General features: G+C 40.7%; 1 protein-coding gene across 5 annotated transcripts in view; it reads right to left on the bottom strand.

Annotated features, from left to right (window-relative positions):
* Positions 1-24,169, bottom strand: part of NME7 (NME/NM23 family member 7) — a 91,204-nt gene that overhangs the window by 17,083 nt on the left and 49,952 nt on the right. For 4 of the 5 annotated variants that reach the window (XM_042809543.1, XM_042809540.1, XM_042809542.1 and 1 more), the window contains one exon: positions 23,260-23,361. In XM_042809543.1, the coding sequence (XP_042665477.1) occupies positions 23,260-23,361 (102 nt within the window). Of the gene's footprint in view, positions 1-7,276; positions 7,390-23,259; positions 23,362-24,169 lie in introns of those variants that run through there. The other variant, XM_042809541.1, reaches the window with a different exon arrangement.

Here is a 24,169-nt window from a genome sequence, read left to right as displayed (position 1 = left end):
TAGTTGGAATGTAGGATTCTCCACATTACAGATACTCCTTCCTAGCATTTGTATTATTATAGTTAACTTGTGTTAACAATTTTGCAGCTCCTGAGCACAGAATGTGCTAGTACTTAGTGAGCAGACACCAGCACAGAGCCTGTAGACTGCCTCCATGAGCAATGCACTCTTCCTCAGAACCTGACATTGGTGACAATGAACTACTGAGCAGTTTCAGCTATCCAATGCTGCTGTGCTTCTGTGACCCTGTGACTACTACCAGTATGGTTCTCAGCTACGGAAAGATGTTGTATTTGGTTTGATCCTTCTCAGTATCACTCCAGATTCTTTACATCTCTCTGTTCTTCGTATTGACATTTCAACCCTCTTTCTTTATCTATAGTACCAAACTTTTTCTTGGCCTTCAAGAGTACGTTTGATTATTGTAGCAGATACCGCTCAGATGTTGAGACAACAATCCTCTCTCATCTCTGCTATGGTGAATTTCTCACCTTATACATCACAGGACTGCTTTTGTTGGCTCTTACTCCCACTATCCTCCTCCTTTCAAGGCATACTTCAACCCTGCTGTACTTCTCTGCACTATCACCTTGCAGACTTACCTTTTGACCCTTTTCCTATGCTAACCACACCAAAACTTGTTGATCTGTCCTCCCTGCATTATTAGAGAGTAATCACTTTGGAAGTGGCTAGCATAGTTTTACTGTGCCCCTCCCAGGTGTTTGCTTTGATATCTCAGCTGGTCTTTCCTGACCCTACAGCCAAATCGCCACACTGGATTGTCCAAGCATTCCTTAACTTTTTGGGTCAAGGGGTTTCAAAGCAACTTCAGTAATGGCTCCTGGCTAACGTGGAAATCTGTGCACAGGTACAGATGAGAACCACCTGCATGACGCATGCTTTCCTCTGGGAAGAAATGAGTCCCACAAGAACTCAGAAGAGTGTATCTGCCAGCACTCTTCAGCCACTTTCCAACTTCTTTCATTTGTCACATCTCTTTCCTAAACTTTCCAACTTCTTTCATTTGTCACATCTCTTTCCTAAACTAAGACAACTGGACTTTAAAGGCAAGATTTTCTCTTAGCCCAGCAAGCCCTAGCTGTTTTCCTGTAATAATAATTAACAATTATTTCCTGTAATAATAATCTCTTACCTAATAAATCTATCTCTGTTTCCAATGCTGATCTGATATACACCTAAAAGACAAAATGCTTTAACACTTGAAGCATGTCTAACATGGTAAAAGTTTCAGTTTCCCACTGCTACATTACTGATCATTCAACATCTTTGAATATGGATGCCGGGGATATTTAATAAAATACTCTTGACATCAGGCAAGTTTTTCTTTAAAGGTTCATAGTTTGATATTAAAAAAACAAATAAATGAACAAAAAACCTCCTTACACTCCTCACTAAAGCCTTGCGATGAGAAAATCTGCTGGAGAAATGGAAGTCATACCAGCTATGTAACACCTCAATCAATCACTTCCTTAAAACAACTGCCGATTCCAGTAAGAACTAACATGTCAGAAAGCTGGCAATAAGCTTGGGAATATTACAAAAAAATGTTTGTGGCCAAGGAACGTTTAGAAATACTTCAGTAAAAGATAGCTTAGATCTCAAAAGCTAAACAGAGCATGAAACACCTAACTTTATCTCCTATCTATCAAACCCTTTGGCTGAAACTGTTCCCTCCTCCTACGGGTCCAAAAATGATAGTTCTTAAGAAACTTTCCCAAGTTTTTCCTCTTTTCTCACAAGACTCATTTTTGCTTTTTTTTTTTTTTTTTCTTTAAAAGCAGCAATGGCCATTTCATTTACCATTTGCCCTTAGCTCCCATTTCTGCTTTACAACTTCACACCAGAAGACTTTGCTTTTGTTCTTCACTCGGACTCAGCTCACTCTCACTTGGGCTGGCAAAAGCTCCCACTTTTTGAAGTATATGACCTATTCTTCCTCCAGTTTTCCTACATGGGATATGACACATTTTCCTTCTCCCTTGAAATTCATGAACCTTCCTGCACAAACAGGGACTGATTCTGTTCTGTCTGCCATCGGATTAGATTAGAAGGAGCAAAAGGTAGGTGTTGCAGCTCTTCAGGTTGTTAGCACTTGATTAAAAAGAATCTAAATAAACCCTTCTGGCCATCAGTTAATAAGCAGAACAAGAGGTAGGACATTCTCCATTTACAATTACATAGCCAGAAGAAGAAAACAAGCATCAATTCCAAAGTGTTATTAATCTATCTCTTATAACACACTGAAAAACCTCCAGTAAACAAAGTAGCAGTAAAGGACAGGGATACAAACAGCTGTATAAGACCCATGTACAGGTGTTTGCATGTATGTATAGTTGGAAATCTTGGGAATGTTTCTGAGAGGTGGGAAGAAAGTTCCTTAGAGAATTAAGTCCTCACAGCACATCTTAATATACACTCTTCAGCTCTATGACAGGATACTTGCTGAGTACTTTATTTATAGTGCCTTATATGCAACAACAGAGACACAAATATAATAGTTGTGGGTTTTTTATGTTTCTTTTTTCTTTTAACCATTTTTATAAGTTTGCTGCTGAGCCTAGTTTTAGGAATGCATTTTGCATAGTAGCCATTTTCAAAAACTTTCTCAAAGGCTTAGCTAAGGCAATAGCTTCAAGTTGTGCCAAAGGAAGTTTGGTCTGGAGGTCAGAAAGAATTTCTTTATGGAGAGGGTGGTCAGGCATTGGAACGGGCTGCCCAGGGAGGTGGTGGAGCCACCATCCCTGGAGGCATTTGAGATGTGGTGCTTAGGGATATGGTTTAGCAATAGACTTGTAGTGTTATGTGAATGGTTAGTGTATAACCAAGATGTTATAATTTTGTATAACCAAGATGTTATAATTACAATATAATCAAGAGAGTAAGGCAAACAGACAATGATCACAAAAGAGAATAAGTGGAAGAGCTTACCCTTGGGTTGAGCTCACCAGAAGATACCAAAAGAGGAGATCTCCAGAAGAGATCCTTCCCCTCTGGTAGCCAGCTCTTAAATAGGTCCAGGAGGGGTGGAGCCTGGCTCCACCCCTTCCGGCAGCACAGGTGAATTGCCTTCACCTGTGCTCCTCTGGCTGACTCAAGGCTCACCTCAGGTGATTAATCAGAGGTTCAGGCCGTGACTCAGCAGTTCCCATACAGTTAGACTTAACAATCTTCAAAGTCTTTTCTAACCTAAATGATTTTATGATTCTGTGAGGGTAGAATGATGGAAGAGTTAAGAGCAACTCCAGCTGTTCTACCATATGCCTAAGAGAGGAAGAACGTGTGTGCGGGAACTTCATGCATGTGTGCAAATGAGAATGCTACAAACTCACTTCTCCCATGAAAATTACACTATGTCTGCAGCAGAGCCAGCCATGCTAGGCTACATCTTCTTGGATCTCATGCAGCAGGTTATTTCATCACACTTTACAGACTGGGCTTTGATTTACAGCCCTTTGAACAGCCTTATCCTCTTACACAAGCTACAGTCACCTATATTTCATTTTTCTATCCAACTTTGCCCTATGAAAATACTGCTTGTATGGAATACAACATGCTAAAATCTATCTCTATATGAGCGGAAGGAAAAAAAATCACCAGTGATATTGGTAGAGTAATATGTCAAAATCAGACTGAAAAATCATAAACATTCTTCACAAGCAAGGCTTGTGAACCACTTGTCTTTCAAACAACTGATTTTTCATGTGCTGGAGAGAAAGTTATTATTTGAACTGTTAAAACATATTCCAGCCAAAACTGCAGATTTCAAGTAAATTAGCCAGATTGTTTTTTAAAGCATCTACTTTATTTGGATGTCTGGAAAGGCAGAAAGGTCTGTACCATGCTTTACTATTGTTTAAATAGTATTCAAGCTAAAACCAAAGCTGCAGTCACTGGCTCTGTGTAGCAACCCTTTCCTCCTTCCTCACCCGGAAACCACACAAACCTTGAATGTATCAAAAGCACACTCAAAATTTTATAGCCTAGAACTGTGTTCCACTTAAACATCAACTGGAACAAGGGAACCTTGACAATCTGTTGCTAGTTCTGTTGAGTGAAGCAAAATAAAAGTAAGAGAACTCATGATCCATTCCTCACCTATTACAGTGTGCTGCCAGAGCAGGTTCATTCTTTTAGGTTTGCTTTCAGGACAGCAGCATTGAGAGGACTTCTTGTGCTGCAAGAAACCCTGCACAGTCCCCTCTAAGCTTCAGCAAAACATTCTGTTTGCCTTCTTCTGAGCCCTAGCTATGCATTGGCTCCTTGCTGCTCTCAGCACTCCTCATTCATCACTCTTCCTAAAAGCTTTATGATGACCTAGTCTCCCACTCCGTATACTCTGGGAGTTTCTCCCTTCTCTGCTTCTCTATGCTCAGCCACTGTCATGAAAGTGATGGCCTGTGAGGGTGCTGTATGATTCAGAAGGCAGGAGGCAGAGCCACGCAAATAAAATAGATGCTTTTCTCTTTCTACTGACCAGCTATGCCTTTTTTCAAGTGAACGGAATTCATATTAACAAGGAATAAGGTAAATTTCAGTACTTGCAGTGGAATTTGTCCAATTTAGCCTTAATCACCTGAAAGCTGATGGCAACTGAGCTTCCGCTATACTGAGTGAAGGGTGATAAGCCCCTTCAGAAAAAGATTCCTTCACAGCACAGTTTGCAAGGCAGGTAGGATAACTGTCTTCTCTTCCCATCAACACAGCTTTTCAGTGGGCTCTCCTCTAGGGAGATTTTAGCACCAGCCACACAGCACAGGTTGCAGCAGGGAGCTGCAGAGAACAGTCATTCTGACACAAAAAGTAAAATAAAAAAGCTAAACAACCTCTGCTATGCAGAATGCAATGCTAGACCAGTGTTTCCTGTAATGGTTATTCAAGTGAAGAAACACCAGAAAAATACTGTTACAGTGGGAGCAGGTTCACTTGATCGGTCTGATACATCCTTCCCAGAAGCTCTCACACAAAGGCAACGGCTATGCTGTCAAAATCACATTTGTGTTCACAGATGACCTTGAGCATGATATCAAAAGGGCTAGCTTGCCTCAACTTGCTTTGTATGCATTCTTTGCAATGCATACTTCTTCCAAACTCTAGTCAACCATTTTGATAGGGGTGTTTTCTCCATCACCACTTCAACTCTGACCTGGCTGACACTCCCCAGCTTCATACAATGAGCCACCTTATATTCAACATCAGTCACAGCAGAAGAACGTGACACCTTCGAGCTCTTTCACCAATCTCAGGACTGCTTAACACAGCAAATGCACTGCTGAGCCTTCTACTTACATTACTGAGAGAAAAGTCTAAAGGAGATGGTACCGTCACCACTGTAACTGAGTAAGAAACCATTTTGCCCTGAAAGCTCCGGCCCTTCTGTTGACAAGTACTTCAGAGACTTTCTAAAAACAAAACGAGGTCAATGTTAAAGAGAATGCAGCAGGTATCCTTCAGCTTTCATTTTATAAAGCTAACCAGAATGCAAGTCCCTTGACACATTGATACATTTTCTTTTTCTTCAGGAGCTGCAGCAATGTCATGTACATATATGGACTCAGTATCTGAGGCCGTACACACACAACTGGGGGAGTCAGTGTTATCAGAAACTCTTTTGTATATTCTGCGTCTCATAAAAAAAGTTAAACCAAAACAATCCTCTCTGAACACACATACACATACACTTCACCTTCTAATGTTTTTCAAAAAATGAACTGATGTACAGATCCTCAGGAGTCTAGAAAGACAACACTGAAATTCTTAATAAAATTTAGCATAACCTTCTATCATCTGAGCACTACACATATGACCTAGACATCCAAGCTGTCTTCTCCTGATGGATGATAAAATATTTACGTTCCCGATCACTTACTGGATGTCATCATTAATTGAGCAAAGTCTGTGTGCATACAGTTACATTTTTGAAGTAGTGTGGTTGTAAAGGTTTGTTCAGCAAACTCAATGATCAGAGCCAGTCAACAGGAATGTTTTCAGTTGCAAGGCTATAGAAAGTGCGTCAGAGACTCGTCTTCTGAAATCAAATAGTTTTGCAATGATAACAGCAAGTAATCAAATCATAGTTTATTTTGTTACAAAAGCCCACACTAGCTTGGGTAAAAAAAAAATCCATCTGCTCTTCTGTTTACTTTAAAGTCAGCCTACCTCTGAACTAAGCGCTCTGCAGCCCAGTATCTTCTGGAGTTTTTGTTAACAGCCCTAAAATTATATTCTGCACTCCAGTGTTGGCAGGTTTTTCTGAAGCTCACAAGTCTGCAGAAGTTGTTATACTGTCTGCTTCTCACCCTGCATCCCCTTGAGGCACTATCACTCTCTCCACTTCACTCCCACACACCCTCCCTGCGGAGCCTCCTCACTGGCGGCCCAAAGGTGCCACACCAACTCTCCACAGACTTCTCTGTGGGCAGCAAACGTGGCACATTTGCCAGCCTGAGACAGCATTTTTGCTGGTCTTAGCACTACCGATTGATGTATGAGCAATTCCAATGATAACCGCCCTGCTCAAATTTATTTACTGTTGTATTTATGTGCATATCTGACACAGCTTACGGGCTTAATTTAGATAAGAGTAAGAAGCCACACTTTGGAGTTAAGTCTGAGCTAGATTTGATGACGTTTTGAGGATAACTGACGTACCAAGTGTTAGTTGGCCACAAATTAAAGATAAAATACCTAGTTATCTTACTTTACTGCCGGGGTGGAATAACATATTACACACATTACTCAACAAGCTGGAAAAAGCATTTAGTAACGAAAAAGCAACTAACTCCACAAGACATCAGAAAATATAGTATAACTGTAAACTGAGTTATTAGTTACATTACTTCAAGCTTTAAAGATGAAAGGTTGGTCCTACTGATCCTTTTCCATCACCTTCAATGCATCCAGAATTTCATCCATTTATTAACTCACATGTAAAACAAGGATAAAAAAAAAATACTAGGCTGCAGGAGATATTCTAGAATATTAATCCATGTTAGCAAAACATACAGAAGAGTCTCCAGTGAAAGTCACTATGAAATTGCAAGACATTTTTAGCCTGCAGATATCTTGGCTAAGTTTTCCCCCCCTACGAATAACTGCAAAATACCTTTTTTCAGAAATTAAAGAGACAATTTCACATTTGCAAAAGCAGTCCAGACATCTGACTGAGAAAACTGCTTCTAAGCTTCTACCAAGATTTCCCAACTTGAACCATCCACCTCAACAGAACACGCAGACCTTTATCACTTGGAGCTTAGCAACAGAGAGTGATTTCCCTTCCACTCTGCGCCCTGAAGCCTCTCCTAGCCAATAGCCAGCTTTTCCTTGGATGCAGTAGTGCTGTCATTTCTTCCCACACAGTTGTGAACAGTCCTGTTCAGATGGAAGAAGCAGTCATTATTTTGTGTAACAACTACATTCTCTAAAGCTCCTGCTGTGTTCAAGACAAGTTGTACTAGTGAGCGTTCCTATACATATCAAGACCAAGTTGGATTAGATGGGATTAGAGTTGGATTAGACCAAGTCTGGAAACCCTGCCATATGAACAGACATGAAGAAGAACAGAAAATAAGAGGAAAACAGAATAGGAAGGCAGAGAGACAGCAATTTCCTAGAAGCACAAAGAAACACGTACTTCACAAGCATCATAAGCTCTATGTCTAGTTCTTAGCTCAGATTTTCCCAATCCAGTTACTCAACTATTCTCTCCTTGACTTAATGCTGCTTTAATTGCAGTGTAGCACACTGTTGATAAGTCACGGTCTGCAAAATCCAGACCATTCAGGTCACCAAAGGAAAACTGAGAGTTACACAGGAATACAGCATTGTTCAATTGGAAGGGACCTTGAGAGATCATCTAATCCAACTGCCAGATCAATTTAGGGCTAATTAAAAGTTAAAGCACATCACTGAGAACATGATTCATAATGACTCTTGAACACTGACAGGCGGGGCATCCACCAGCTGTCTAGGATGGTTTCCAGTGTTTGACCACCTTAAGAGTAAATAAATCTTTTCTGGCTCTCGCCCCAGCACAGTTCTGTGCTGCTCCTATCCTGTCACCAGTGACCAGGAGCAGAGCTCAGCACCACCCTCTGCTTCTCCTCCTCAGGGAGATGCAGAGAATGAGGGCCTCTTCTCTAGACTGAGCAACTTGAATGCCCTCATGTCTCCCAGCCCTGCTACCAGCTTATGGCCCTTAGTGAATGCTTTCAAGTACCTTAACATCCTTTTCATATTGTGAAGCCCAGAATACGCACAGTATTCAAGGTGAAGCTGCACTGATGCAAAATATAGTGCAAGAATCACCTGTATTGATTGGCTGGGTGTGCTGCGCATCTCAAAACTTGATTTGTCCAGAAAGATGTTGTGAGGGACAGTATCAAAAACCATACTACGTTCTGGAAAGATTACATGCTCTGCCTTTTCTTTCATCTACCAAGCAAGTGACCTTATCTTAGGAGATCAGATTACTAAAGCAAGACTTCTCCTTCATGAGCCCACAATGATCTGATGCCAGCTTTGTTCTTCAAATGTCTTTCAGTAACACCTAAGATAATCTAGCTTGAGGACTAAGGTTAGACTAGCAGAACTGTAATCTTTCCTGGGTCTTCCTTTGTGCCCTTCTTGTAATTAGCATCCTCCATGGCCTTCCAAGACCATCAGTAAATTGCTGGAAGGGGTCTACTTCAAACATCTCCCAGAAAGATGAGGGCATGTGATCAGACATTTCTCCTAATTGCCTATAGAGTGACTCTTCAGTGTTGGTGATCTATAGACACCCATGACAACATCTGCTTTGTCATCCATCCCCTTAATTTTCATCCAGAGGTTCTCTACTGAATCATCCCTAACAACAATGCCAGCACAGTCTAAACTATCCCTTACATACAATGAAACAACTTTACTTTGTATGCCCTGCTCACCCCTCCTGGACATTAGATAGTTTTCCAGCACTCCGGTCATGAGACTCATTGCACTCACTCTAACTAATTTCCATGTCAGAGCTCTGGGAAAGGATCAGAGCTTCCAGTTTATCCTGTCTGTTCCTCCTACTGCACAAGTTGGTAAATAAGCATTTCAGATGTGCTCCTGAGGCCTCAAGGCTCCCTAGAGCAGCGCAAGTGCTCCTACGACCCTTGCCGCTTTCAGATGCTATCGTTCCATCCCAAGGCTTAGCTTCAGTGTTCCTAACAGTATCCTACTTTCTCCATCACTCCTAGTTCAAAGCTTTCTCAATTAGTCCTGCCAAGTTACAAGCCAAGAAACATGATCTTCACCAAGATGACTGGATTCTGTACCTAAATGATCTAAGTCCTAAGGAGGCAGAAAACTTTTCTGAAAAGAGGGTCTGATCTGCAGATGGGATATTTCAGGAGGGAGTCACCTCTGACTATAACGTGCTGTTGTTTCTTTGCAGCACTGTCTTGATATTACACTGGCTATGTGGGGTATTGGTTCATCTGACCTTAGTAGGAGAACACACATAGATTCCTCTTTTTCTATCTTTTCACATCACTTGCCAACCATACCCAGAGCCTCATGGTTATCCCACAAATACGAAGAACTCTTGCTCATGCATCATCTACCCCAACCTCATTATACCCTTCAGACCAGTAAGTACAATAGGTGCAGAGAAAGGGGAATCTTCTAGATAGATATTCAAGAGAATTCACACGTGGACATCAGATGCATGCCATCACACTGTAAATGAAGCTGCTAAAAATTCTGCACAGGTAGCTCTGTGTAGTAAAACAGAGTCAGCCTAAATCAAACAGACCAGCAAACATAATCCTAAATTCTTCAGGTTCTCCGCATTTGAATTACTCATTTTATATCCAATTTTCTTAAATACCTTTGTTAATAACGCACAGAGACAGTAAGACCAGCTAAACACTGAAAAATCTGACTGCAGCTGTTTTCAAAGCTGTCAGCAATTGCAGAGAGGAGAATTTAAAGAAAAGTAATAAAAACAATAAAATATCCATCATCATCAGAAAAGTCAATCCAGACTACCTATTTATTTCTGTTACAGAAGGGAAGACTGAGATCCCAGATTTACTTTTGCCCAGTTTAAAGCCATCGTAATACAGCTCAAGCAGAAAGTAAATTCAAACATGTTCTGGTCACAGCATGCACATCTCACATTAATTTAATGACATACAAAGCACCTACAGAATTTCAGTCCATATATACCTTGCTGAAATGATTTACACCACCTACAAAGCCAACCAATCCATTTTAGGGGAAATTCACCTGAGAAACTGATACATCTCCTTCCAGCAGTGATCAGTCTCCCACAGATCAATTTATTTTGCGTACTCTAAGATCACTTTATCACCAAATTTAAGACCAAATTATCACAAGAGTACATAAAATACACTGTGATTTGCATTTCTTTTTCTGTTTTGTTATGATTAGGTCTATCACCTATTTATTAACCAAGCAGAGCTTGAATAAGCATTCCTCTGGGATAAGAGCTTTGACAGACCTGGTCATCCTCTCCAGCTGTCTATTCCAAGTGCTCTTAATAAAAGAAAAAAGAAAAGTGATGCTCATCCAGGAATTGCCTGCTCCTAAGTTGCCAGCTGAAAGACATGAAATCTTTTGGGACAGCTGCAGTCAACTCCAGGATACACAGGCTCACACCATTATCATGGTTATATGGAAAAGCAAGGGCACTACTGCCTTTTTCTTGCATTTTCGTAGTTTGCTCTGCTGTACATTTTCAATGAGCACCTGTGTGCACTAACCATAACTGCCTTCTACAGTATTCCAGAAAAAAAAGCCCTTGCAGCGTGGCAAAATTCCAGCTTGGTGTATTATTTTCTTACATTGTTTTTTACTGAAGATAAAATTCATATTATTTCATAAATTGGAGTATACATAACAGTAGTACAAAACTACCGTGTTCCAACCTTCAGTTCCCTTGAACTCAGGAAGAGTTCAAGGGAAGGACAAGCCTATCTACAGTCAACAAAAGCCTGAATCAGGCATGTGAGGCAAATGCTTTTAATCTATTCAAATCAAAGATTCTGCAAAAACACAAGGTCACTGTGACCAGGATGTATATCTGTTCTACGCTATGAAACTAGAGAAGGAAAAAACTGTTGTTCAGTGCATAACAATAACATATTCTTCCCCAGACAGAGTGACGTCAGCATTTCCCCCGTCTTCTGAAAATACTGCTCCTTTTTTCCAAGAAAGGACTAAGGTCATATGGAATTTTATTGTTATTATTATTATTATTTATTTCAGTCCCTCTTTTCAGAGATTAGCTTTGTATATTCAAAAATATTGCTGTTCAGCGTAAAAGAATGATTTGCTGCCTACTATAACCAAACAGAACACAAGGGAAACAAAGGAAACAACAGCTTAGACTGAAACTAACCCAGAACCAAGCACATTTTCAAGGAGGCTCTTACCTTGTGCTTTCATGGACTGAATATTTCAATAAATCTATTCTCAGAAACATCAGGAACTAGGGAAGAAACCATCACAGAGTATTTCAAAGTGAGAAGTTTTAAAAAAAAAAAAAAAAAAAAGGCAATCACCAAAGAAGTCGTATCTCCCATGACTGCAAGAGAAGACTGTAGCCTGTGGCTTCTGATGGCTAGATTTGATAGAATCATAGAATCAAATCACAAGGTTGGAAATGACCTAAGATCAGCCAGTCCAACCGTCTCCTCATCACCATTGCCACCACAAGCACTAAACCACATCATGCAGCGCGTCGTCCAGACACCTCTTGAACACTGCCAGGGATGGTGACTCCACCACCTCCCTGGGCAGCCATTCCAGTGCCTGACCACTCTCTGAGAGAAATAGTTCTTCCTCATGTCTAATATGTGTCTTATTGTCAAAGACTGTATACGGACTAGGGGAAAGAATATTCTCATTTTTAGAACAGAGTATTTTAACCCTCCTGTTGGCATGGTAATCACATTTTAACCCTGTCTAGCAGGGAGAAACAAGCCCTGGAGAGAGAATTCTATAGGTCACCTTTGATCAGCCTGCCTGTGATAAAAGTACATTGTGTATTTGTTGGCATCAGGCTGGTGTCACACAATCATCTGGCATGTTAAAAGCCTACCTCTTTTTCTACAGTAGTGAGAAACAAAACATTTCTCCCCAGTCCATCTACAATACGCAAGGAATGAGAGACAACTAAGATTCTGCATTTTGAAAGAGCTTTTTTCCTTTAAAAAAAAAAAAAAAAAAAAAAAAAAAAAAAACAAATGCTAAATGAAACTAGATAAGAGAAGCATTTTAAAAAAGTTACTTGCTTTCAGAAATAATATACAGTCCATCTACATTACATAGGTTGCTCTAAAAATAATGTCTCCTATTTATTCCCATGGAAACTACATCAGATACAAAGAACACAATAACACTACTTGACAGAGCGAATTCTCAGTTACAAAACACTTATTTCAACATAGTCACTACCATTAGCTCTGCATTTTCACCAGCGATGAACAAGAATCTGCATGCTGGACTCATCAAAATCTGCCACAGTGGCGGTGACCCACTGTTTCACATGGTTACTATTCACATCACTATTACAACGTCATTTCTATGAAAACTTTGCTTACGCAGTCCGTCCATCTTTCGTTGGTCCAAACAGATGGAAGCCAGAAGGCACCAAATTCAGACTATACAGTGGGTGTGGTGGGACAGTCAGCCAAGATTGGCAGTGACTTCCAACTGGTGTGGGCCTCAGGGATATCATGTTGCAGAAAAAAGGCTGTCTTCTTCTCTGGCCTGACTCTGGAAGATCAAGCCTTCAGCCTAGTCAACGTTGTGATGCTGTGGTCAAAGTTGACTGTCCAAGCTCCAGGAAATGCAGCAAGATCCGAAAGGACAGCACACATCACTTCACCTGTTCAGGGCTATACCTTAAACTTTTTTCTTTGATAGAAAATTCATGCCATTAGTCCATGGACTGTCATTGACACCAGATCGTAGTGGTAACACCAGATCTCATTACCAGTAATGATGTGACCCAGGAAAACGTCACCTGTAGTTTCATATTAGTTCAATAAATCCTGACAGTTTCTGTCTGTTCCTGTGTGAGAATTTCGGGGAGTCACCTGGTGCAAACTTTGTGATAATTCAACATTGCCACTATCATTTCCAACATACTGAAGATGATATTCAGCTCTGTACACAGTTCCAAGGTCATAATCCATTGATATGCACCTGATTGAGACACTCTTCATTTTGTGATGTGACAGCTGTGCACAGCCATCCAGAACACAATTTGTCTTTCATGTCGCTGTTGCCATGCTGAAATGCACCACCCACTGCTTCATTGTGCTTACATCCACTGTTTGATCTCTCTAAATATTCAGCAAGCATTGATGAATAACAAGGGGAGCCATTTTTTCTTCACAGAGAAATTCAATTCCACATCTATGCTTCATGTACACTTCCGTGCCAGATGCCATTTTGTCAGACTGCCTCTCTACTGCCATCTGTGACATGACAGCAATATGTAATGAGGTACTGGTGGGATGGTTCAGCCTCTACTGCCATACCAACAACATCCGCCTTTGAGATTGTGGGCCAACATCATAAAATAGGAGGCATTACTTTCAGAGCAGCCTTGGTATATACTCAATCCATATTATTCTCTGAAACACAGCGTACAGTGAAAACTTACTGAGACTCTAAACAGACAAATAAAGTACAAAAAGGTCGTGGAAAAAATAATTTTCTAAAAAAGACCTACAGATGGAGAGTTAGAATCAAAATCCCCCATGATTGAAAAAAAATCAGATCTTAAAGGCTGAGTAGACAAATTTATATGACTCACAACATTTGTAAGAATCTTGTGTTCATCACAGAAGCCTAAAATACCATATTTTTAATAACACCCACCTATTGCTTTGAGACACACACAGTCTGAGTGTAAAGGGAGCCTTTACAATCCCTAAGACAAGCTTTAAGACTTCCTTCACACTGATAGACACAATTAGTCTGTGCGATTTCAGATCAACCTGTATGTCTTTACCTTCGTCTGTGAGACATCTATTGAACGGCACAAAAGTTCTTAAGCAAGAAATAAAGTTTTCTTAAAAGTAAATATTCTAAGTATAGTTTAATTCTTTATAAAAGGGCTAGGCCTAAGATGTGTTGTAAGGAAAAGTCTAGAAAACCTAGCTTCAGCATTCTTTCAGAATGTTACACATACTGGGGCATAGCTAGGAAGTCTCTGTGGCAGCACAGCAAGTCAATGAAGATGGAACTGAACTTGGCAAGGTATTCCACAGGTATGTAGGTCAGAAGAGACAGGCCAAAGAGAGCACACCTCCTCTAAGTAGCCAGTCCTTCTTTACTACAACAGATACAGAGAAGGCTGAAGTCCTCAGTGAGTTCTTTACCTCTGTCTTCACTAGCAGCCAGGATTCTCACATCCCTGAACTTCACATCCCTGAACCTGAACCTCTGTGTGGGAACTGGGGGAACAAAATCCACCTCACTGTAAGGTCAGAGCAAGTCCGATACAGACTCATGAAACTGGATGTGTATACAAGTCCACAGGGCCAGATGACATGCATCCTGGAGTCTTAAGGTAGCTGGCTGATGTGACTGCCAAACTGCTCTCCATCATGTTTGAAAAGTCATAGCAAAGTCTTCCAGGACTGGAAAAATGGAAGATATCACTCCCATTTACAAGAAAAGGAGGAAGGAGGACGCAGGGAACTACAGGCTGATGACTCTTACCTCTGTGCCCAGGAAGATCAAGGGACAAATCCCGGAAGATGCGTTAAGGCACATGCAGGACAAGCGGGTGATCTGAGATAGTCAGCATGGTTTCACCAAGGGAAGGGTGTGCCTGACCAATCTGGTGGCCTTCTATGACAGAGTGATGGCATCAGCGGACAAAGGGAAGGCAAGTGATGTCATCTACCTGGATTTCTGCAAGGCCTTTGACATGGTTCCCCACCATATCCTTATCTCTAAATCGGAAAGAGATTGATTTCAAGGATGGATTGTTCAGTACATAAGGAATTGGTTGGAGTCTTGTAGCCAGAGGGTTGTGGTCAATGGCTCTATATCTAAGTGGAGGCAAGTAACAAGCAGTGTCCCCCAGGGTTCTGTTTTGGGTCTGGTATTCTTTAATTCTTTAACATCTAATGACACAGATGATAGGATTGAGTGCACCCTCAGCAAGCTTGCTGATGACACCACGCTGAGTGGTGCTGTTGATATAGCAGAAGGAAAGCATGGCATCCAGAGGGACCTTGATAAACTCAAAAGATGGGCCTGTGTGAACCTAATGAGCTTCAACAAAGCCAAATGCAAGATTTTGCACTTGGGTCAAGGTAACCCCAGATATGTTTATAAACTTGAGTAGCCCTGCTGAGGACTTAAGGGTTGATGAAAAACTGAATGTGAGCCACAAGTGTGAGCCTGCAGCCTGGAAGGCCAATGGTATCCTGGGCTTCATCAGAAGAAGAATGACCAGCAGGGTAAAGGAGGTAACTGTCCCCCTCTTTTCTGCCCTTGTGGGGCCCCAGCTGGAATACTGCATTTAAGCCTGGGGACCCCAACATAATAAGGATGCTGAGCTACTGGACTGGATATGGGGAAGGGCCACAAAGATAATTCAAGGGCTGGAGCACCTATCCTATGAAGACAGGCTGAAGGAACTGGGCTTGTTCAGTCTGAAAAAAGAGAAGCCTGCGGGCACACCTCACTGCAGCCTTTCAGTTTTTAAAGGGAGCTTATAAATATGAGGAAAATCAACCTTTTACATGGGGAGATAGTGACATGACAAGGGGAAAGGGTTTTAAATGAAAAGGAGATTTAGATTGGACTTCAGGGGGAATTTTTTTTTTTCTTACTGAGTGGTGAGGTGCCCAGAGAGGCTGTGGATGCCCCATCCCTGGAGGCGTTTAAGGCCAGGTTGGATGGGGCCCTGAGCAGCCTGATCTAGTAGCTGGCAACCCTGCCTGTGGCACAGGAGTTGGAACCTGACCATCCTTGAGGTCCCTTCCAACCAAATGTATTTAATGATTCTATCAAGATCAATAATCAATGCTATTAATGCCTTGTGGCACATCCTTGTTTTCCTTCAGTCTCTGGCCTTATGTTCAGCTTCCTCTTGCTAAATGCAAGCCATTTATTCCAGCCTGGGACCATGCACAAGGAGCCCAGAGCAAAGTCTGATATAAGGGAAATACAGGGATGCAGGTGTGCTTGAGGCTTCTAAAGCTGATGCTGATTTTTGAGAGGTCATATAGAACCTTTGATAAAATGTTGGTAGCTTCCTCAAAGTGTCCAGAAATTTCAGTTAAGGGGCCTTCATTGTCATGGGATACAAAAACATTGTCTCCCAGAACCTTCTCTCCAGTGGATGCAAGCAGCAGACTGCCCCCCAGTCATGCCTCTGTGGTGCTAGTGGGCCAGACAATACTTTTTATTATCTACTATTATCTATTTTATCAAGTGACTGCAATTTTTTGACGACTAACACTAAGTCCAACAACTTCTGATCTAGCATTTATTTAGGCAGAAAATGTCACACTGTTGACACTGTCAAGTCTTGCAGTTCTGGAGCATCAAATGAGGAGTGTCAGATAAAAGTTTTGTTCAAACTGCAACCTTACCAATACAGCTCAGTCACACCGGATTAAAGGCAGAGCTCAGTCTTGAGAACTTTCAGCATTTAGTCTCCTGATGATGACTGCCAATCATGACTAAAAATAGCAATTTTTAAAATATATCCATTTACTTACTGAGAATCAATGTGCGCCTACAAACTCCTTTTCCACACTAAATGGTCATCATATGACAGTGATCTTTAGGCAGTAATAAGTAACATTTAAAGCAGCATCTAAAAGCAACAGTCTCTGCCACCACTCTAGTTTTCTGATTTCCCCACAAAGATGTATTTCAGTGAGGCTGAAGTCCCTTTTCCTGTCAGAGGACCATCACCATTAAAGGTGATTTTCAGAAGTCAGTATGTAATAAACAAGAGTTGAGTCATCTCAAAACTGTAACCAGATTGTGCATCCTGCAGCCGTAAAACATACATACATATGAAAAAGCCAGGTGTCAGGGGGTTGGCAGACCTTGTGATACCCTTGCAGAAGGAAGAGGACACATCGGGAACACTCTGAACACTGCACTCATACCTGTAAAATTTTTTAATCAGATTCTTAATTCTCAGCTGCTCCTACGGCTACGACACAGCTTTGAACAGAAGAACAAACATGACATTTATGAATGTCTGTTTTCCAGTACAACCAGTGCAGACTCTGTCCATTTTAAACAAAGGAAAGCAAACCACTACCACAGATGTGGGGTTTGACATCCACAGAACCACAAGACCTAAATGACAGCAAGCTGTAACACTTTTGGAGGCAAATGTCACACCATACGCCAGTGTATCTGGCATAGTCTAAAGCAGCGATGGCAGCTCATTACTACAGCCACATTATAGCCATGGTCCATTAGCGTACAGCAGTCTTAACACCTCCTTTCTTCTAGACAGGGTCTTAATAGGTCCCCTGCTCCCCCTGAAGGTAGAAGCCCTAAGCTTACTTTGAGCTGTGTGAACCAGCAGCATCAGCTCAGCCAAAACACCACAGGGAAGAATCTCTCTCCGCGGCCTCTTTCTCAGAAAAAAATTACCAACTAGCAGGCCTCAGCACTGTCTGTATTACATTTTCATTAGACCTGCAGAGTTTGATGGGGAAATTAAAAACTGAAAGGACAGAGTCAGATGACTGACCCTGGATAACATCTAAGCAATTCAATCATGTCTTTCCCATTGCAGGCTTAGACAGCAGGATATTGTAACTCAAATCGATCTGTTTGCTGCTCTAGCTGATAATGGTCTGGTGCTGAATGAAAAATTTTATTATTATTACATGACTCAGACTCTCTGAGCAGGCAGTTTAAGATATGAAAGTCTTCATTAGAGAATTAGATTAATAAATCGTATTTCTCTTGAGACACATTGTGTATTTGATTGTCAACACCCTGATTGAGGCTCACCAGGATACAGGGAGATCCACGCTGAAACAGGTCTGAAGGTATCACCAGAAGACACATACTTGGCAGCTTGAAAATAACCTTTATATTTCTTTATACTTTTCTCTGAACTCATTCTTATGTGTTGTAATAAAAAATACTGTTCTTCTAAAACACGGCTGAACATAAACATTTTTTAGCCTTGCATGTAGATCATTTCCATTGCTAGATGTTCACAGGAGGGCTATCCAGATAAAAATCTTACAGCAATAATGCTCTTTGGCTCATACTGTTATCCCTATTTAACTGATGTGATAACTGAGGCAGAAACATATTGAACCTTTTGTCCAAGGTCACACAGTGAGGTCAGGAATGGAGCTAAAGCAGACTCCCACTCTTCCAGTTCACTGCTTTGCTTTAAACCAGCCAATCTCTCTTTCAGCTCTTTGTCACTGATGCAAAATTACAAAAGAATATTAATACGCTGTTACAATTAAAATTGCAAATCCCTTATGTAGAAAGAACGCAGGTTAGGATCAAAACCAAATATATGAAAACCCCCCAACAGACCCAGCCCATCAGGTGCAGAAATACTGCACCACATCATCCCATCATGTTAAAAATATTTCACAGCATAAGGTACTTGAGTAACTTTCAGTGTACTGCCACTCCTAACTAAAAGGAGTTAAGATTACTATAAATTACACAATCAGCCAGAAGCATGTAGCTTACACAAATTCCTTCAATCACGTTACAACCAACCTTTTCATTTGTGCATGAAGGAAGTTCAAAAGAACAAAAAAAAACAATAGATCCAATTTCTACAGTATTTTTCAAGTGTTTTATGAATAGAAAATAATCACCTCAACAATTCCATGACAAAACATTACAAGCAGCTAATTCAACACAAGATGATGTGAAATGAAAGCTGTATCTTCAGATCTAAGTATTAGCAAAAGGCTTTTACATGCTTCAGAGGCCAAAAAACCACACAAACACCCATCAGTTGAAACATACATCCAACTGAACTCAAGCAGTAACAGAATCCAAAAGGCCAATGGCATACTGGGGTGCATTAAAAAGAGCGTGGCCAGCAGGTCGAGGGAGGTGATCCTCCCCCTCTACTCTGCCCTGGTAAGGCCTCATCTGCAGTACTGCGTCCAGTTCTGGGCTCCCCAGTACAAAAAGGACAGGGATCTCTTGGAAAGAGTCCAGCGGAGGGCCACAAAGATGGTGAAGGGCCTGGAGCATCTCCCCTATGAAGAAAGGGTGAGCGAACTGGGTCTGTTCAGCCTTGAGAAAAGAAGACTGAGAGGGGACCTGATCCAGGTCTATAAATATCTGAGGTGTGGGGGGCAGAATGGTGAGGCCAGACTGTTTCCAGTGGTGAGTGGAGACAGGACAAGGGGAAACAGCCGGAAACTGCAGCATAGGAAGTTCTGCACAAATGTGCGCAAGAACTTCTTTACAGTGAGGTGACGGAGCACTGGAACAGGCTGCCCAGGGAGGTGGTGGAGTCTCCTTCACTGGAGATGTTCAAGACCTGCCTGGATGCCGACCTGTGCGACCTGCTGTAGGGAACCTGCTTTGGCAGGGGGTTGGACTCAATGATCTCTGGAGGTCCCTTCCAACCCCTACAATTCTGTGATTCTGTGATCCCCTAGACTATTTATCCTTGCTATGAAGCTGAGGTTTTCAGTGCTAACCTTTGCTTCCAGTTACATGTGAGACAACAAACACCTAAAGGCTCTTCACTATTTGCAGCAGTCCCACCCACATTTTCTTCCCTGTCCTCAACTCAGCATGGAATAATCTTTGGTGTTTTTGGATAAGGCACGCTGTGCTACATTTACCCCATGGTGCACTCCCATTTCTCAAGAAGAAACACAACTTCTTTTCTATTTAACTTTGGTTACAGTTAGCAACTCTTATTTCCAAGAGAGTGTGCACTGAAGTTCAAGTTAATTGACTTATCAAGTCCTCCTACCAGCTTTCTAGATCAGCTGCCTTTTTACCACAGGTGTATTTTTTTTTTTTTCTCTCAACTTCAGAACCACACCAGTGAAGAGAGTGAGATAACAGCACCCAGCATGAAATATACAGTTTGATAATCTACTTAACAAGATTTGATAAGGTGGCATGATTTTGAAAAAGGGCTTAGTCAATTCAGAAACCATAGAAAATCTGTGGAACTCAGTCATTTCAGAAATCCCATTCCTACTCAGAATTCAAATATCTAAATAGAAGTGTTCCACTGCTCATAGGATCTTGATATCTCACACCTCCTCACTTTTGGGTCTTAGGAGAGACTGGGGCTTCCCTGAGAAGTTTAAGACTGGTGTGAAACTGAGACTTTTTTTTTTTTTGAACAGCACATGATAATTTTGTAAAGAGCAGTATTTTCAAGATAGGCATCAGAACAGCCTGTTAACTTTTTATTGGGTTGCTACAACAATATGTAAAGCATGAATACTTATTTATAATAGCAGATGTGGAGAGTCTTCCATTTCTGTGCCCTCCACACCAACTACCAAGAAGCTTTCCAGGAAAAGAGAGATCAAGGTGCAGAGGGATGTTGAGAGTAAGCTACATGATCTGTCTGAGGTCTGGCTGCAAAAATAAACTACAGGCCTGCAACCAGAAGACAAGACAAACACCACAGCTGATCTGAGAGTACAGAGAGGCCTCAGTTGAGGCCACCATAACCAGAAAAAATCTGGCTGTGCTGCAGAAGGCTAAGCTATGTATGATGAAAGATTCTGACAGTTCACCAAGAGTGCAACAGCCCAGACAGCCATTCATCAGCAATGTACCACTGTAAAATGAGAATGCAGGAAGCAGCGGGATCTGCAGAAAAACATTTCTCATTGTCCATTCACTATCCAACAGGGACACACACACAAACACACCAAGACCACGAACTGTGACACCAATCCGCTCAATCAAGTCAGGGACAGTAATTTTGAGAGTAAGAACAGCTAGCACAGCTCATTACAGACAAATATCTTTACCCAACTTTCCAGATTTCATAGGTTATTCATATTCTCCTACAAAGAAGCTCAGAACAGGTTTTTGGTTAGCAGCCTTCCCCTAATACCACCCAAGACGTTTTAATAAAGAATTTAAAAGCTGTATTATAAGGAAGGATATTTTTGGCAGAGAGCCTTACTGACCTGCGGTGCTAACAAAATATTACCCAGTTGTAGAAAATAGCACAAAGTTCCACTTCATTTTTAGCATTGTACACTTTGTATAAATTGCTAGCTTATTAAAGTCTAGTGCTCAAAACGGAACAACTCTGATTCTTTTTTCAGCCTTAATGAGAGACTTGGACAAAAACTGAATTTATTTCTAATCAACATCTTGCTTTGATTTAGCAAAATATGGATCACATCTCTTTGGATGCCTTTTATAAAAGAAGCGTGTCCCAGCCATCTCCCTGCAAAACCAAGAACAGACTTAAAGTGCTGCTGACAATCAGATCCAATTGCAACACATGACTTGCCACAGAGTGGTTATTACATTTGCTACGTAGCTGAGACATAATTCACAGCACACGTGACTGAGAGCAATTCATTACGTAAGTCAAATTCCAGTTCCTTTACTAACATTAAACAGGACTTTGCTTTGAAAGTAATCACTGTGATCTCAATACTACTAAATGGAAAATACTTAACAGGAGCCAGAATGACTCAGATACATTCTGTACTATAGCTACAAACTTTTCTTCACTTGTATTTCTAAATAGGTTGTACACACACCAGGACTTAGCATATATAAACAGGTGAAAAAAAAAACAGATAGATCCAGATCTCCTAGCCACAATACATTATTTGCATGACACTTACATTTACTTTAACCACTAGAACATCAAGTGCACCGTATCTTAAAGGTCCCTCCATCACGGTCTTTTTCAACCTCAGTGATTTTATGATTCTATGATAACCTTGTTTCATAATGCAACTCCAATGTGGCTTCTGATACCTTTATTTGAGACAGATATTTTCACTGTAAGTTCATTGGGGAGTTTCACTGACTACACAGGTTATGAATGACAGAAGGCCACTGAAATACTCAGTCACTTCTTCCTCAAGGACAAGCCAGTAACACAGTCGGAAGAGACACACATTTCAGGCAAAGATCACTCTTGAAAACAGGCACAGTCACTGCACATGCACTTTACATGCTTGAAGAGTCAATTAGCTCGAAATTCTGATAGAAAACAGCATACAGAAATACTAAACACAGCTGCCTATCTTCCAAACATACATTAGTGCAACTGCTGTGAAGATGGTGTCCAAAAGTTGCAGGTTATACTCTGTTTACAAGATGCTAACTGAACAGAGGAACATTTGTAACATTCAGTGTGATCAAACAGAAGGGGAAGACAGGTTTGGACAATGCCTTTAGCTTATACTTCCCCAGATCTGAAGAGAAATATATCCCAAACAAATTACAGTACCAGTAAAAATCTTCATGATCTCCCCCCCCCCATGGAAACTGTTAAACTCACCCAGCCTGCAACTAAAACATGAAATTATAATATCTATTTATAATTGTAATATCTAATTTCATTGCCTCCATCTTGATATTTCTCCCTGTGGCTTCTGTGTGGTACGTTAGCATTTGCTATTTAACAAGAAATGGCAAACCCTTTGAGACAGCGTTTATGCTTGTTTTATGCTCATCTCCAGACTGCTTACAGTATCATGCATATCCAATTACTTACCTCAAGAAATTAAAAAATAAAAGCTGGAACTATTAGCATAACAAACAGCTACAGTAAGATTTGCATTTTTTTGTTTCCTTACAAAAGCCACAGAAACTGTTTCTTCTTTTGTACTTTTGTCTTAGAACAATGCTACAGACTGCAGTGAACTAACAACTGATTTACATGGGCATACAACAATAATAACTGTTTGTTCCAGCTTTCAAGACTTGTGCTAGAATACTTACACATCTCTAACCGTGATTTATGGATAACTTTATTTTCACATAAATATCATCATAGTATTTTATCATCTGGTTTAGGTAAGACTGAAGAAATCACTAGAGAATTTGCAAACTGATCCCAAGTCTAGCATTTCACTTCCATAATAATGTGACGCTCACATGTTTTGAGGAAATGCAGCAGGTATATGGCAGTCATACCACGCTGTAATATTTCAGTTCACATAGATTTCAATTCATAGACACTGCATTATTATTATATTTTTTTTTTTTTTAGCATTCCTTATCACTCAAGCAAGTACTTACAGGATCAGAAGGACCACAAAAGTCTCTGAACACTTTTGGAAGTTCAGGCTGTATAATCTCCATTGCTATGCAAGGGCCTGAGCACAACTCTGTAACCATCTCCTGGAAAAGAAAAAAGACCAAAACAAACCTGAGCTTTCAGCACTATGGAGGGTTGCATTCCCCCAAAAAACTTGATCCAAACATACCAGATGGGAAAGAAAAAAAGAAATACTGGTGGATTTAGGAAAGCAAAGGTGTGAAGCAAAGATATCATTAGTATTCATAAATACATACATACATATATATATACATATATACATATACATATATATATATAGCACATTTTGTAACTTAGTTTACATGGTGGAGATGGAGATAAATTGAACATTCTATCTCTGGGATACTGAACAACATGCAACAGTATCCACAATACCTTAAATTCTTTTACAGGTGCATTCTTACTAATCTTGACTTGTATTTCACAGAACTGCCTCCTAACTTGTCAGTCTAAACTGAATCAATACTACACTTTGCAAGGCATAAGTCTGAAAAATGACACCATGTTGAGCAAGTTCCACAGACATCATGTTTAACAACATTCCCTATAGGAAGCACAGGACACAGCCTATATTTGATGGCTTAAAGTCAAGAAAACATCTCTTGGGCTTTTGGTTCTGTCATTTCTTTGTATATTATGGAAGCTGAAACACACAGGACAATAGAACCAGGAATTTAAATTGAAAGGAGTGCATGGCACATCATTTCAGGAAAAAGATCCTTGATCTAGCAGTATTTCTTGTGTATGCTCTTACCAGAATCTTGGTTACACTGAAATAAACCTTTTTGCTGGAGCTTCCTGAAGTGTAAAGAGATATCCTCGAGTCCTCAGTAGATGATAAATACAGGTTTTTAGTTTTTGTAAGCTTAG

The sequence above is a fragment of the Centrocercus urophasianus genome, unplaced genomic scaffold (genome assembly GCF_019232065.1).
Source record: "Centrocercus urophasianus isolate 14NV4802_14NV808 unplaced genomic scaffold, USGS_Curo_1.0 seq_12, whole genome shotgun sequence".
Classification (NCBI taxonomy): Eukaryota; Metazoa; Chordata; class Aves; order Galliformes; family Phasianidae; genus Centrocercus; species Centrocercus urophasianus.
Note: the sequence above shows the minus strand (reverse complement) of the source record. Positions and strands in the feature narration are given on the sequence as shown.